Raw genomic sequence first — 17,192 nt, forward strand, 5'->3', positions numbered from 1 at the left:
GAAAGACAGAATAAAATAACATTAACAGATTGTAAACTATATCCCTTTCAATATTATGGTTCAACACCTAGAATCTCAGGTAGTAACATCCTAGAATAATAAGGGAGTAAAGTAAGATTATAATCCCAGTAACCGCAGCCATATTTAACAAATTAATTACTATAGATGAGTGTAGCAGAATGCTGGGTGTAATTCTCCACATGCACTTTTAGTTTCCAGTGACCATAGTAATTAATGTCACTTTAATTCCCTCAAAAAAAACCAAAATTGTATTTTAAAAATATAAACTGATGTTTTACTGTAACTGATTAACCATAAAAAAAAATTTTTTTAAGTTTTTTATAACAAGTTTTAAAAAGGTAAAAAACTAATTCTAAAAATAAATTTTATTTCAGGAAAAAATTATTAAAAATGATAAGAAAAATTATATTTTAAAAAATGAGCAAGAAAACAATTTTTAAAGATCTATACATTTTTATTCTATTGTATTTATTTTTATTTTATTAAATAATAATTCTCCCAAAAAAAATGAGGAAGATTAAATTAAATTAAATTTAAAAACTAAATTTTTGTTGAAGTATTTGACAGCACTGGGGGGGGGGGGGGGGAATAAAATATAATCTTTTAATCGGTCAATGTCATGAAGCAGCCCTGTGTAAGTTTTATTTGCCAGATTTTTCAGCAGTCATACACAAAATATAAATTTCATATTTTACATACAGCATATTGAAAATGTATTAATTATATTAATAAAAACAATAATGTGAAGTGAAATTAGTTAATAGTTCCCTTTCTTAGGTTTCTTTAAATCTACTTATTTGATACCAATATTATTAAAAGACTTTCCAATATATAAAGATAAAAATTATAAAATCTTATCAGTGTTTCACTTTAATCACAACAACCAATCTGAACCTTTTATCAAGTTTCACACTGAGTTTACATATAGATTGTTTTTGGCTCATCCATAAACAATACATATTATATGGTAATATGTATTGTTTATGCGTATTGTATAAACAACACCATTCATATTGTTGTGTTTGGTGATTGTCATGTTCTAATTTCAGAGTTATATTATTTTCTTAGTTATTGTAGAATACTTTGAAGTGGTACTTAACATATGTTAATTTTAATTTTAACACTGAACTGTTACACATTAAAAAAAAAATTAATAGTAGTAATTCCAGTTTCTATATACTGCTGTTTTTATATTCAGATACCCATCATCTGCTTATCACCAACTTGTTACAATCTTTTTATAGCTGCTACATGAACTTTACGTAAATAATTTATGTTCAGCTAAATTACCCCCACGTATTTACTCCTTTTATCAATCCTAAAAATAATTTTAAACATTTTTATTATGTTAGGTTTCATAATTCATTTGGATTAATGTCATTATTTTTCCATGATATCAATTTAATTTTATACATATTTTTTATCCACTACTGAAGTAATTATCTTAAAATGTTAATATATGCTTGTGTTTAAGTTATTATTTTTTAATAATGTAAGTTTTTTAAATTCATATTATCAGTAAATTGTAAATTTTCATTTCAGACATTGAAAAGTTGAAAGCAGTTTAAGTAGACTAAAGACAATAATTATAACCAAATCTCAGAATCATCTTATACTTTGTTACATTATTCACTAACAACAGAAGATTACCACAAATCAACAACAATCTGACAAAATTCAAAACAGTAGAGATAAATAACATAAAAGATCACACACATTACAGAATAAAATATGAAGACAACAATTTCTTCTAAATTAGAATTATTAATAGGAACAGAACAAATATTAAAAATTACACAAATAACAACTGCATTAAATTGCACTTCTTAATAACATCTGTTTTTAAAACAAACAAATCCATAGACTAAAACAACTTCATTTATTTAAATCAAAATATCCTCACTAACTAGTGAATTCATGCAGCAATTTCAGTAAAAAACTACTTAAAATGTGATATTACTTAGGAGATAATAAGGTGATAATTACTTAGGAGTACACCAAAAATCCACTTTCGTTTTGCTTCACTCAAAGAAAAATCAAAAAAAGCCAATTCAATAACAAATACCAATTTTATCAATAGTTATAAAACTAATGTGTCATCATTATAATAATGAAAACTTTATTAGAGAGCTTGTTAAAATGCTACTTCAACATTGCTTTATACAAATAAAAGATAACCAAATTATTACATCTAATCAACAAATTAAACATTAATCAAAGATGCAACAGAAGTATTACATACATCTGTTCCGTTAGAAGAATTATTATTAATACAAAAATTGATTAATCAATATCTCAATCTGCATTTAAACTGTCATCTTGTCACAATCTGCAAATTTCTAGAATAACACAATTAATTATATTTCTTTAACGAGAAGAAAATACAACCTAGCAAATGGAGGCATATGATCACTACAAATCACTCAAAATAATAAACCCCAATCTAAACCTATTAAAATAGCATGCATATTGAGTAATTGTGTTATTACAAACCTTATATAATTAATAAAATCGAATAAGTTTGTCTTAACCACCAAACAAATCATTTAATCTTGTTAAACACAAACATTTATATGTTAACTGCTAAAATTTAACCTTGATATAATAAATCAAAAAACAACTAGTACATTTTTAAGTATAATTTGTTAATCATACAAGCCTAAATTTTAACCAAAAATACTTTATTCAATCTACAAACAGAAAAATGATTAGAAGAAATCAAATCAATAATAAAATAAGGCAAACAGAAATATTGTAAGCAACTGTCCTTATGAAATTTACCACGAGTTTTTTTTAAAAATGTTTACACATATTCTAGACTGTAGTTCTCAATTTAATATTGCTACTGAAAAATGAACTCAATGTTTGAAGCTTAAGTAATCTAGAAATTTCTTTTCTATATCATGTTTTAACAGTATTTTTTCAGAATCCAAATGCAGCTTGTAAACACTAACAGTATTCCATCATTCTGATTTTGCTAAGACTATAAATTGTATACACTAAAATATTCTCAGATTCTGAACCCTAATCTAACTCTCAACATATTTCAACATTTGAGTCTTTATAAATAATCTGAAGAAGTTATCATTAGAATTTTATATCTTAACTAAATTTAACATCCAAAAAGTTATCCTGTTCTAAAAAAAACTCTGAACTTTGAACAGATCAAAGCAGCAGTGTATGATGTATAAAAAATGATTCATCAAAGCAAAAGCTTGTTTGGTCCCTGAAAAAAAAGTAACACAAAAAACTTTTGTCAAAGAGAAAATTTAACAAATATTTTCTAAAAATATAATAGGAGGTCAAAATTTTCACTTCATCATCAAATTACATTACCTCAAGAAAGCACTTGAGAAATATTTTTTTTTCTAAATCATACATTTCTAGGAACAAAATAGAGCAACAACATCCAATTTTCAGTTTAGTCTAATAATTTCTCCATGAATACAAAATATTAGGACACGTAACTGGCTAAACCAGAGAAGGTAAACCTTGCATTATCTTATACATTATTCAGTATTTAAATCCCTAATGTTAAATAATAACTCAAGTAGTTTCTGATGCTTCTGCAATTCAAACATTTCTTTCAATGTTATTCTTATGCAATGACAGTTATTTCATCCAATTTATGACATCTTAGACTAAAATCAATTGTTTTTATATATTTTTTAAATATTTATGCAACATATTTATCACAAATGAGATGACTATTTGTGACAACTAGAACAATACAGAAGTATTTATGATGAACTCCCTTCAGTTAATAAAATGTCAATTGATAAGAATGGTTCAACTATTAATAGTCTAAAACTTTCTAAGAATTCAGATGCTTTTAAAAAGCAAATTTTAAAAGGTATATGATGCATGTGTGTAAAAATTCCTTGGTTAGAATTCAAGTAGTCTTCTGTTTATCTATTTATTACCAAATATTCTAAAAAACGGTTTTAAATTGAATAATTATTTCAAGTTTTACAAAATTCTATAAATTACAATGAAGCATTGATCACTGCACAAGATTAGTTAGGAATTGTATAATATTTAATGAGGAAAATCTTATTCAGAATTATTTCCTTCAAATTGGATGCTGCTTTAACAATATTTAATTTACTTGCTCATGTGATTTATTCAAAAGAAATTACTGGAATAATATTGGGGAAATTAGCATTTAAAAAAAAAACATTTTTTAACTACATCCATTCCTTGATAGTTGCAAAATATAGAGTTTGAGAATGTTAACAAAACGAAGAGTTACTCTTCACATTAAACATCACAACATTTTATCCTACCTCCTAAATAACATCTCACATTTCTCATCATAGAAAATGATCATCAGACAATGTTACATAATCTTCCAAATTATTAGTCACTTTCTACAAAATAATGCATACCTACCACAATATGTTTGATTAAAATTATTTTGTTTAAAGCCTAATATATTTCAAATTAAGTATCAATTAATCATTTACAGTTTACAAGAAATTTTCCCAGGCATAGAGTTCACCCATCTACAGCATTCCTTAATGCTGGTCTTGATTTTACAGGTACTGTTTATACCAGATGGAAATCACCACTCTAAAACAAAAATCAAGGCTTATATAAATATTTGTATGATTTATAGCATAAGCCATTTACTTATTATTTGGATGATGTTGCTTCGCTGAAATTAAATGCTAATTTTTTAAAATTATTATTTTGTAATAGTCTATTAACTTTATGAATATTTTTACTTTAAAACATTTTAATAATACATGGAATACATTTTATATACATACAACATGAATATAGGTTTACATTCTCTCATAAATAAATAGAATCTGTTTAAATTTTAATACGGGAATCATGTTAATTCTAATAAATTTTGCTTCTTTAGATAAAATGTTAGTGAATAAAATGATAAATTTTATTGTGAACAAAATGATAGATCATTTAACATTTTAATTTTATGTCAGACAAAACAAATTTTTAAATACATTTTCAAATTTCTAAGTTTTCATTTTTCGATTCCTCAATTAAAGAATTAACGTAAAACAAAAGGTAAACATTGTTTTATAATAAAGTCTTTGGATTTTTTCTTTTAACTTGAAAATTAAAAATTCTTCTTCAGAATTTGAATGTAAGTTAATAATTACTGCTTTAACTCAATTGCTTTATATGATACTCAAACAAATGAGATGTCATTTTTCAATAAAGTCATTAACATTTTAGGAATAACAAGATTATTTTCTGCATTTAACAATTTACAAGAGATTGCTGGTATAAACATGTATACCAAACGTTATTAGTGTATCTTACTATATTCATTGATTGCAAATTTTGGTATAAAAAAAAATAATAATAAATAAAGATAAAAAAATATGGCAGAAAATGAAGCAGATACAAATATACTGTGTGTGTGTGTGTGTGTGTGTGCACATGTGCTTGTATTTGAATACTTTTCCTTTATATACAGTATCATCTTTCTTCTATTTGGGAAACATTTTTCATTTAGATTTCACTGAAAATGTATATTTTATTGAATCTGTATGTTTTTTAATCTGTACATGGGTTGTTATTTAACACACTCTAAGAATTATATTCTACTAACTGCAATGCAATAAAATAATTATTAAAATCATGCATATAATACAATAATAGCACATATAATATATTTACATACATACAATTACATTTTATGTATAAACGTAAACATAATACAGAAAAGGGTTGTTTTATAGGAAGTTAAAATTTTTAATACACTTAACATTGATAAAATAAACATACTTATTAATGATACAAAGCTATTATCTGGGGTTTTAAAGGAATTTTTTACGATTTAGAATATAATTGAGATAACTTTATGAATAAAAAAAAAAAAAAAGAAAATCTCCTATGATGTTTTAAATGTCACTGATGGCAGACTGGTAGTGGCTTCTAAGATTTACGACTAAATCAGATAAAAGTATGCTCAGGAAATAAAACATTAAATTATTTCTTTTCAGAATATTTAAATATGATTCAGGATGAAAGGGAAAAATTTGGGAACTGATTGTAGAGCTTGAAATAAGGAAAAAATTCATACAAACATATGTCGAAAAACACTTTATTATTATGGCTAGCAAAAAGAAAAGGCCGGGGAATTTCAGTTCCCCTGGTGAAAAAGAGGTCATACTGATATTTTAGGGGTGTTATATTAAGAGGGTAAATTTGATGGCAAACTTATGTTTTTAGACCTGAAAAATCAAATAAAATAGGTCCCAGAACTGTATCTCCCATAGTTTTGATTATATCCAACACAAAAAATAAAAATTTGGTGACAAACTTTTTTTTTAGATTTGTAAATAATTTAATTCTGAGAAAATTAATGTAATAAAGTTTATAAAAAACAAAGAAAAAAATTCAACTTTTATTATTAAAATCAAAATAGAACAGAAAAATGTTACGAATTTGAAAAAAATAAAAACAGCTGTTTTTTGTACAAATAGTTCCAAACGGTAAAATACTTTGTAGAATTTTTAATAATCTTTATGAGAATGGTACACTTACCAGTACTCATGTTTCATCTGAATGTCAACAGGTACATGGTGATGAAAGAGAAAACATTCTTCAGATGGTTCAGGTTGTCCTACAATAAGCATGCAAACGATTCTTACAGTACTCAACAATCCACAACATACAATTTGGAGGACATTTACATGTCCTCCATATTGTGTTCACTGTGTACACTGTGTTCTTATCATGTTCAGAAAGTTCAACACCTGCACTTTGAGACCATGCCGGATGACTGCAGTTTTGTTACTGGGTTATAAGTAATTACCATTTAATTCTGTTCATACTATTTTCTGACAAAGCTACTTTTACTCGTAATGGCATAAACAACACACGGATTTCACATTGTGATCTGAAGAAAATCCATATGCTGTAATCAAATTGTCTTTTTCTCACCAAATTTTTCTGTTTTACATTGGATATCGTGAAAATTACAGGATACAGTTCTAGACTTGTTTATTTGAATTTTCAGGTCAAAGATACCATCAAGTTTACTCCTTAAAAATATCAGTATGACCTCATTTCACCAGGGGACTGAAATCCGGGCAAACGTTTTCGTTAGCCATTAATTTGATAAGCAAGTATATTCAGACAATATTTGTATGAACTTTTTTCATCATTTCAAGCTCTAGAATCAATTTCCAAGTTATCTCCCTTTCTTCCTGAATCACTCTGTGTATATCAAATATTTAAAAAATAATTATTTTTGAATTTTTTTAAACAATTCAACATTCATTTACAAACATGTGCTTAAGATAAAATTTTAAGAGAAGCCAATTTATATTTTCTGCAGTATATATATATACTATACACTATATACTACTATAAATACCAAATAAGATTATTATTATTAAATCTCATGCATAAGATCCTTCAAAGTAGCCATGCTTACATAAAATTTATAAACGAGCTATAAGATAAAATTTCATTGTATCTGAACCTTCAGTCAATAAAATGAACTTAAAATAATACATTGTGCTACATTAAATAGACAAGATGCAGCATGAAGCTTGATGTTGTATGGATAACTAAAGCCACCATACAATTTGCATAGTAAAGGAAGTTAATTTTTCATCTAATTTGATAAGCAAGTATAACTTTTACAAATTATACTATAAAAAGATTAACTTAGATATTAACAAAATGTAACATAAATAATTAACAAAATTCAAGTTAGAATATACAATTGCTCTAGTTACAAATCAAATATTTTACTAACCATAGTTATGGATAATTTATGTATCTTCTTCATTACTTGTAACTGTACAGAGATTGTAAAATAAATAAACGTGTATACTGCAAGAAACATAGTGTTCATAAAATGATTTCACCCTTTTAATATAATAGTAGAATCAAGAGCATATAAATGAGTAATTATTTTTAATAGAAGTAAAATAAAAACCTTTGGAATACTTTGTGTTAATCCACCAGCAATTAAGTTATTAAATATAAATTATGTACTTTTATAGATAGTTTTTTCCACTCATGAAACATTCTAAAAAGAAATGATAATACTGAAATTAAAAGACATTATAATTGGCATCAGTTTTATCCAACTTTTTTTTAATAGTGGCACCTCTAGTTACAAAATATTCTTATGTTAGATTCCCATTTAGAATGAGTTTTAAAAAATGTTATAACTACACAATTTTTCAAGTCCATCAACTTTACAATGGCTTTCATAAGAAAAAATCTACAAAACATTTAACCTGGGACACCTAACTCTTTTATAAGGATCTGTTTAGATTTTATTTCTATAAGGTCAGAAAGAATAAGGAAATGACGTTAAGGAATTTTCGTTAAAAAACTTACGATAAAATATATTCATCAAAATACTTATTAACAAATTAGGAGGCCTGAGTTTAGCTGATATTTATCAGTCCCAGATTAGATTTTTTATACAGCCATAAGATACAGAGTTGTTGGACAGATTCATAGGAACAGGTAACCTAATAAATTACACAAATATCAAGAACACAGAAGAAATCAAAAAATTCAGTAGAAATACTGGGAGGGACTTCTACATTCCGCCAATCCTCAACTCGCACATCTAATACGCATTTAGCCAAAATTCACAGAACATCTTGAGATAAGAAGTAATCAAGAACTAGAGAAAGGGGGGTGAATGGTGAGAATGTAACAATTTACTCATATATTTAGTGTAAAATGAGACAAGAAAAAGCACAAAGGAGTATTTCAAAGCCCCTTCAGATAATGGATGTCCACCTCATCCACACTTCTTCAGGAGATTGAGGAGATTTTAACCCTTGATGGAAGCAGCCTTACTTATCTATAATTTTGTGTTAATTATAAAATGTATAATCAAATAAAATTCATTTTCATCAAGATACTGAAGAACCGTCTGTAAACAAGGTTTGGTTTCCTTAAGGCAAAGCCTAGAGGTGGGTCTTCTTCATCTATACCCTCAATTGTATGGTATGTGGAAGTATTCAAGTGAACTATAAACCATTCAGTCAGAACCCCAAGGAGGATGAGAACAGATAAAAAATAAAACACTTCATGTAATCTGATTAATAGCTATAAATATTTGATGAGTTTAGACCCCAAAAGTTATATATACATATTATAACTCAACAAAAACATATAGAAAAAAGCATATAAAAAGAAAACATGATGCTGTGAACAGACATTTTAATTTGCCAACAAAAATATTAATAACAAACACAGAACTACATTTAGCACTAGATAATTTATTACATAAATAAAAAACTCAGACAGAGTTAAGCAAAATAAACTAAACGAACCTCTGTAATAGCTTCAGTCCTTCTTTTCTATCAATTTCTATACCGAGCTCTTTGAATGCTCTTATTAATTCTTCCAAATCTATTTTGCCTGTTAAAACACACAAAAAAATATATGAGTATGTAGAGAAAATGGATCTTTTTATATTAAAAAAAGTAGTGCTTGAGGAGGCAAGCACAGGCTGTTATCTGGCTATAAAGTCAAAATTGTAAAACTAAAAAATCCGATGATTTAAATTTTTATGCAAAAATATACAGAATAAAACACAGTTAGTTTGGTACTGGTTGCTTACTAGATTGATAATGATATGATATTTGGAAAGCAAATTGTACTTCAGGTCAGGTCATTTACAACCTTTTTTGTTATAGGCATTTAATAGATATACCATCCCAGCTGAGAACATGTTATGTAAAAATAATAAAACAGTATTAAAAACACACCAAGTGGTTAAAATACAGATGGTAACATTCATCAACCAAGATTTATACAAAATTAATAATATTTTCAGGAAAAAAATTATGTTTACTTTCAAAACCTCAAACAAAATATATAATATTACATCAGATAATAACAAAGCAATTGCTTATTAATATAGAACTTAGGAGAATATAAACTAAAACTGTAGCAACATCTTTAAATACATTTTTTCCTGGTGCTCAGCAAAGAGTTATCAGTGCTCGGACATAAAATTACTGTAGTAATTAATAACTAAAATTTACCTTAGAAATTAAAAGATCTATAACACCTATAAAGTATGTTAAATGTGAAATGAAACCAAATAAAGACAGTATTAAAACATACATAAACAGCATACATGGGCGAAACATTATAGTTATAATCAAATACGTGCCCTTATAATCAAATATGCACGCCCTTAAGAAACAACAAAACATTGGATAACATCTGTCGTATTGTTCTATAAAACATAACGGATAGGTCAATCCATGTCAAGTGGTCAAGATTTGAAAATTGTCCCCAGTTGACTATCTCCAATTATTATCAAATTTTGGGTGGAGGTTCCCCATGGTCTAAAATGCCATTTTACCAAATTGCAGCTCCTTTATCTGTTATGGCTGATTTTTTGTGGCCTCCTGAAAAAGGGGTACTTACTTATAGTTTGTGGACATACATAAAAATTGTTATCTTTGACTAACAATTTTGATGGCAGTAATAAAGATACAGATTCAAATTTTGCTACTGTTGGTTAAATTTTTATGCTATAACTGAATATGTTAGTCACAAGTTTCTTTTGGAACCTGGTTTTGAGATATAGCATCTGAAATTCAATCAAAAATTTGTCACAACATTTTGGAAGTCAAAGTTTGAGCTTTTGCCTTATCTAATTATTTAATTGGAATAAGACTTTGTAATTTTAAAAAGGAAATAATTATGTGTAGGAGATCCTGCAGTTTCAAATCAATTGGCATCTTACGTCAGGAGAAATTCATCACTAAATTTGGTCACTTTTTATCAGGATTTTTGGCCCATCTTCAAAGGCTTACATCTCAGGTATACCTTCTAAGATTTTGTTAGTTTTATAATAAGTGAAAAGAGCTAATGGTATTGTTACCATTTGTAAAGGGATGGAAAAGGCTTTTAAACAACATAATCCATGCATTTTTGATTTTGACCCATATATTATAATACTTAACAACGTTTTTCAAAGATAATCTTTTGCATGTGACAGATTTTTAATCTGAGGACATTTCAAGTTAATTAAAATAACTGAAGGTGGAAAAACAATTTTTTTTCTTTTATCCTTACAATTTAGTGATTAATAAAATACAAGACTAGATATTAATACTCGTATTAGAACACACTAGATTCCAACGTTTTAACACACTGTGCACATTTGATAGCTTGTATTTATTTCTGATACTGTATAAAATCTAAGTTTCTTAAGTTGATATAACTCACCTATATGCAATATTTTAAATGAGTTATATAAAACATACAATACAAAAAAAAAATATATATATATGTAATTATGATTTTAAGGGCATATTAAATTTATTTATGCACAGTACAAGCACACAAAACTTACTTTTTCATTATTAATGTTATTACTGGAATAAATTAATGACTGCATACAGAACTTAAAGCATCTATTTCTGTTAATGATCAACACCAAGCAATGACACACTTTCATAGTCTATCTAAAGAGTACTTTTGTTAAAAGTAAACACTTAATAAAGTTTAATCATTATATTATTAAAATTTATTAAAAGTTTATGCATCTACTTGTTATTACTAACATTTAAAATATTATTTATTAGAATGTCATTTAATGAAGTTGAAAAAGGCTGTTTTACACATCACAGAACCGTTTCTAAAGCCTAAATCCATTAGCGTACAAAACATTTTCTACAGTTTCATTCAGTTCATTATTGAATTTTCCCTATCTGATTTTATAATAGTTTCAATTATTATATCACTCATTTGTCTTTACAAATTTTCATTTTTATTAATCTACCAATCAACATTATTTTCCATGTACATATTTTTAACAAACATAAATTTACGCCAAATATTTTCCAAGACTTATTGAATCAGTTGTGAATCATTGAATCAGAAGTGATTTTTGTATTAGTAATTTAGAATTTGGACCTGTTTCATCAAAACAGTTAATCTGTACACAACTAGAAATTTGCTATTACTATTTTTAATCTTCTGAAAACAAATCAGCTCCAGATTAATATCCTAACAATTTTTTAAAAACATATAGCTAACTCATTTTTTTTAAACACATTAAATCTTCTTTACCCCGAGATAAACCTTGAATTTTCATTATGTAATGCTTTCTCTTTCTATTATGTTATTGGGAAAGTAACAAAAAAAACCTTAATTTCACCCTTCTCCATTGGATAAACTATAGCGAAGTGCATCATCCAAAATTTTCAAATTAGCTTTCTTTGGTGTACAACAGGAATGTGTAAAGAAATTTCAAATTTTCTGGAATAGTACAGGCTAGTGGGTTATGTTTACTCTTTTGTAGTCTTTTAATTGTTTCACCAACTTGAACAATAGATTGCAATTTAATTCATTAAACTGACTATGTACAAACATTTTAAGCTATATAGTTGTTTAAAAAATGAACAATACATAATAAATTTCACAATTTCATTTCATTTTCGTTATCAGAGTTGGTTAAATGTATTGGTTAAAATGGAGTCTACTGTATTTGAGGAATTAATAACACTACAGATGAAAGAACTCCACAATAGTTAACAAACATTCCAGCAATATATTCATGTACTTAGAAAATAAATTGTATTATAAATTTGCTTTTTCATATTTTTTTTTACTCTATGGTAATTCCTACAATTAGTTTTTCAGATTTCAGAAAAAAATGATAAATTAAATAATTAAACCCATTATTTTACCCAGCATTACCTCTCTCTCTTTTTCCTGTTTAGCCTCCGGTAACTACTGTTTGGATAATACTTCAGAGGATGTATGAGGATGATGATATGTATGAGTGTAAATGAAGCGTAGTCTTGTACATTCTCAGTTTGACTATTCCTGAGATATGTGGTTAATTTGAAACCCAACCACCAAAGAACACCGATATCCATGATCTAGTATTCAAATCCGTGTAAAATAACTGGCTTTACTAGGACTTGAACGCTGGAACTCTCGTCTTCCAAATCAGCTGATTTGGGAAGACGCGTTCACCACTAGACCAACCCCGTGGGTTTACCCAACATTACCTAGAAGAGTTTTATTATGTTAATATACGTTTGTTTCCCCCCTCCATGAATCATGAGACTTTGCTGATGGTGAGGGGGCTTGAGCGCTCAGTGATAAAGAGTAGACGGACCACAGGTACAACCATATAGGAGTGGTATCTGTTGAGAGCCAAAATAAGGAATGATTCCTGAAAGAGGGCAGCAGCTCTTGCAGTAGCTGTTAAGGCCATACATCAGGAAGACTTAAACGGCCATATCACATCACTCAATCTTCTTACTACCATGTAGCTGAAAGCAATGGAAAACTACAGCTGTTTTTTTTTTCCAAGAAAATGTAGCTCTCTGAATTTTCAAAGATTTAACAAAGATAGAAGTGCCTTCCTTGGTAAAATATTCTGGAGATGAACTACTCTCCTGTTCAGATCTCCAGGTGGGGACTGCTAATGAAGGGGTCACCAGAAAATTAAAAAAATAACATTCTAGAAGTTGGAGTGTGGAATGTTAGAAGCCTAAAAAAGGTTGGTAGGTTAGAAAATTTAATGAGGGAAATGGATAGGTTAAATGTAGATGTAGTAGGAATTAAAGAGGGTTGGTGGGAAGAAGAAAATGACTTTTGGTAAGTTGATTTTTAGAATAATTAACTCAGTGTCAAATAAAGGGCAGGCAGGAGTCGTTTTTGTGATGAACAAGAAGATAGGGAAAAGAGTAGAATATTTCAAAAAGCAGAGCGATAAAATCCTTGTAATCAGGATAAAATCAAAACCTATGCCAACAAGATCGTTAATATCTATATGCATACAAGTGCCCATGATGATGATGAGGTAGAGGGGGTATATGAAAAAATTGATGAAGCGATTAAAGACATAAAGAGCGATGAAAATTTAATAATAGTTGGAGATTGGAATGCAAGCATCGGAAAAGGCGAGGAAGGAAATACTGCGGGTGAATACGGGCCAGGCAAAAGAAATAAAAGAGGGGAACAACTTATTGAGTTTTGCAGGAAGTATAATTTAGTAATTGCCAACACCCAGTTTAAAAATCATAACAGAAGAATATACATATGGAAAAAGAGGTGATACTGCAAGGTATCAGATAGATTAAGCAAAGATAAATAAATCAACTCATCGAATACAAAGCATATTCAGGAGCAGACATCATTATCAACCATAATAGAAGAACATTTGCTAACATTTACAGGAACCAAATTGCAACAGTAATAATCGACGAGCATAAGAAAGAAGCAGTAATAAAAAAAGGGAGTCAGGCAAGGATGTCCCTACCCCAGTTACTGTTTAATCTTTACATAGAACTAGCAGTTAATGATTTGAACAGTTTAGATCCGGAATAATAGTGCAAGGTGAAATGATAAAGATGCTACGATTTGCTGATAATAAAGTAATTCTATCTGAGAGTAAAAAATATTTAGAAGAAACAATGAATGGCATGACATGGAAGTCCCGTGTAATAACTGTCACATGAAAATAAACAGGAACAAAACGAAAGTAATGAAATGTAATAGAAATAAAATAGAGCAATGAATATAAAAGTAGGACAAGAAAAGATTATGGAGGAAGGAGAATTTTGGTATTTGGGGAAGTAAAATTACTAAAGATGGATGAAGCAGGAGTAATATAAAATGCTGAACAGTACAGGCAAAACAGGCTTCAGTCAGAAATATAATTTGTTTACATCAAAAATTAATTTAAACATCAAGAAAACAGTTTTGAAAGTATATGTTTGGAGCGTAGCTTTATATGGAAGTGAAACTTGGACGATCCTGAGAAGAAAAGATTAGAAGCTTTTGAAATGTGATGCTATAGGAGAATGTTAAAAATCAGACGGGTGGATAAAGTGACAAATGAAGGGGCGTTGCAGCAAATTGATGAAGAAAGATGCATTTGGAAAAATATAGCTAAAAGAAGAGACAGACTTTTAGGCCACATCTTAAGGCATTCTGGAATAGTTACTTTGATATTGGAGGGACAGGTAGATGGGAAAAATTGTGCAGGAAAGCAACGTTTGGAATATGTAAAACAAATTGTTAGGGATGTAGGATGTGGGGGGTATACTGAAATGAAAGCTGCATCAAACTAGTCAAATGACTGAAGACAAAAAAAAATGTTGTTTCTTTAAAATTAGGATAACTAATCAAGACAGTTGTTACAAGAATCTTAAATACTTTAAACAATAACCAAACAACGGATAATCATCTGGAAGTAAACGAATCATTAATTTAGACCTTTTAAAATGTTTTTCATTGTAATATATGTGATGACGTTATTTATTTTTTATTAAAAATCAATAAGTATTTTTACCTTGAAGTTACTAAATATAAGTAAAGAAGTTGTTTTTTAAAACATACCATCTCTGTTTTTATCTATATGTGAAAACCCAAGCCTTAATTTTTTTTCATGTTCTTTTACATAATGTATAAATTCTTTCAACGAGACATCACCACTTTGGTTTGAATCAGATCGCTCCAGAAATTTCTGAAACAACAATAAAAAAAGCATTAAGTATACAAACACTTAGAAAAATTATCAACAATACACCTCATTCAAATATATAAAACAAAGAAATTTTGTTGCCAGAGCATTTCTTCAGCAATTTATCAGAACAGAGACAAAGGCAAAAAACACAAAAGAAATTCTTAAAATCATTTTCAGTTACAATAATTTAAAAAAAAGAAAAATTGAACTGATTTTTTTCATAAATTAGATATATTATTGTGAATTTTTTTATAGTTATTACACAAACTCATTTTTAATGCTGAAAAAATTCTCAATCTACAATGCTGTGAAGGTATGTTATGTTTGTGTATCAATTCAGTTTCTGAAATTAATATGAAGGTTAAAATTACTTACGCCCATAACTTTAACTGTTCATTTAATATTCATTCCAAACCCTATTCTATTCTTAAATAAATCTACATAGAAATTTTATTGCACGAGATGTTAAACTTATGGTTTGAGTTTTTTTAGCATTCTGTATATAGAATTACTTTACCTGAACAGCAAAATAATTCTAATAAAATAACAAAATGTTTTCACATCTTCAAAACTATTAATATTTTACTATTAATATTTTAAAAGTCTTATCAAATTTGGATGTTATTGTAATAGCTCCTTCAAATCAATTTCTTTCAAATGTATTAATTCTCCAATTTATACGTCTTAGTACTTCTATCAGTAGTTCATTGTCTGGTTCCAAATCAAATTACTAGATAACTTACTCAAACGGTTGAAGGAGACCTGATATGAAATATAAGTCGCAAGGGTTACTATTAAATAAGAAAAGTATAACAGTTTTACATTAATTCTTCACAGAATTTAATATACTGTTGCACATCAATGTAACAAGTCCACCAACACTGAAGAGATACTCTAACAGTGACACCTTCATTCTGTTCACCACAGGAGGTACTTGTATGTGAAAATCCAACTCCCAGATAAATCAATACTGACTAGGTGCTGCTTGTACTTCAGATGGAGTTCTGAGGTTCAAATCCTAGTAAAGACAGTTTTATACGGATCTCAAAACTAGATTGTGGATAGCAGTGTTCTTTGGTGACTGGGTTTCAATTAACTACACAGCTCTGAAATGATTGACCTGAGACTGTACAACACTACACTTCATTTACATTCATACGTTATCCTCATTCATCCTCTGAAGTTATTCTGGAGGCTACAGAAAAAGAAAGCAGAAAGTAGTGTTCTTCAGATGGAAGATTTTTATCCTACTATTCTTTTATCTATGTTAACTGGGAATGTAATGAGCAATTATTGATTGAGAAGCATAAATAATCTCATTTCTCACTAAATATGACAATTATAGATAGTCCAAGGAATGTGAGCTAATAGAACCAGCGTTCTATTAACAGTATAAATAAAATAGCTGCAGTAGTTTTCACAAAAACTACATTCAGTAGGCCATAATGGTGATGCTGCAGACTGCTGCTACAAAACAAACTTTTTTTTACAGTATTCTTAATATACATTTAAATATAATGAATGAACATTACAGCAAAACAACAACAAAATTAGACTATGCATCATACAATTAACACAAAAACTGCATCCTATATTCAGCTGAGTTGAGTGTAACAGCCAATTTACATATGCAATTTTTTTCATCATACTGTTTCAGGACATAAATCTGAATTGTTACTTTTAAGCAAAACAACACAATAAAATA

At 28.1% G+C, this 17,192-nt stretch overlaps 1 protein-coding gene and 1 long non-coding RNA gene across 5 annotated transcripts in view; one reads left to right on the forward strand and one right to left on the reverse strand.

The window, feature by feature from the left end:
• Positions 1–17,192, reverse strand: part of SCaMC (Short Calcium-binding Mitochondrial Carrier) — a 200,064-nt gene that overhangs the window by 149,143 nt on the left and 33,729 nt on the right. The window contains exons 2-3 of the mRNA XM_075374084.1: positions 15,361–15,487; positions 9,312–9,399 (exon numbers count right to left, since the gene is read on the reverse strand). Coding sequence (XP_075230199.1) covers positions 9,312–9,399; positions 15,361–15,487 — 215 coding nt within the window. The remainder of the gene's footprint in view (positions 1–9,311; positions 9,400–15,360; positions 15,488–17,192) is intronic.
• The window catches only part of LOC142329446 (uncharacterized), a 56,548-nt gene that overhangs the window by 9,019 nt on the left and 30,337 nt on the right, over positions 1–17,192 (forward strand). The window contains exon 4 of one of the 4 annotated variants that reach the window (XR_012757501.1): positions 10,707–10,818. The exons of 2 other annotated variants lie outside the window; for them this stretch is intronic. This is a non-coding gene — a long non-coding RNA (uncharacterized LOC142329446). Of the gene's footprint in view, positions 1–6,574; positions 7,292–10,706; positions 10,819–17,192 lie in introns of those variants that run through there. One more of the 4 variants, XR_012757504.1, reaches the window with a different exon arrangement.

The sequence above is a fragment of the Lycorma delicatula genome, chromosome 8 (assembly GCF_047948215.1).
Source record: "Lycorma delicatula isolate Av1 chromosome 8, ASM4794821v1, whole genome shotgun sequence".
In the NCBI taxonomy this organism is placed as follows: Eukaryota; Metazoa; Arthropoda; class Insecta; order Hemiptera; family Fulgoridae; genus Lycorma; species Lycorma delicatula.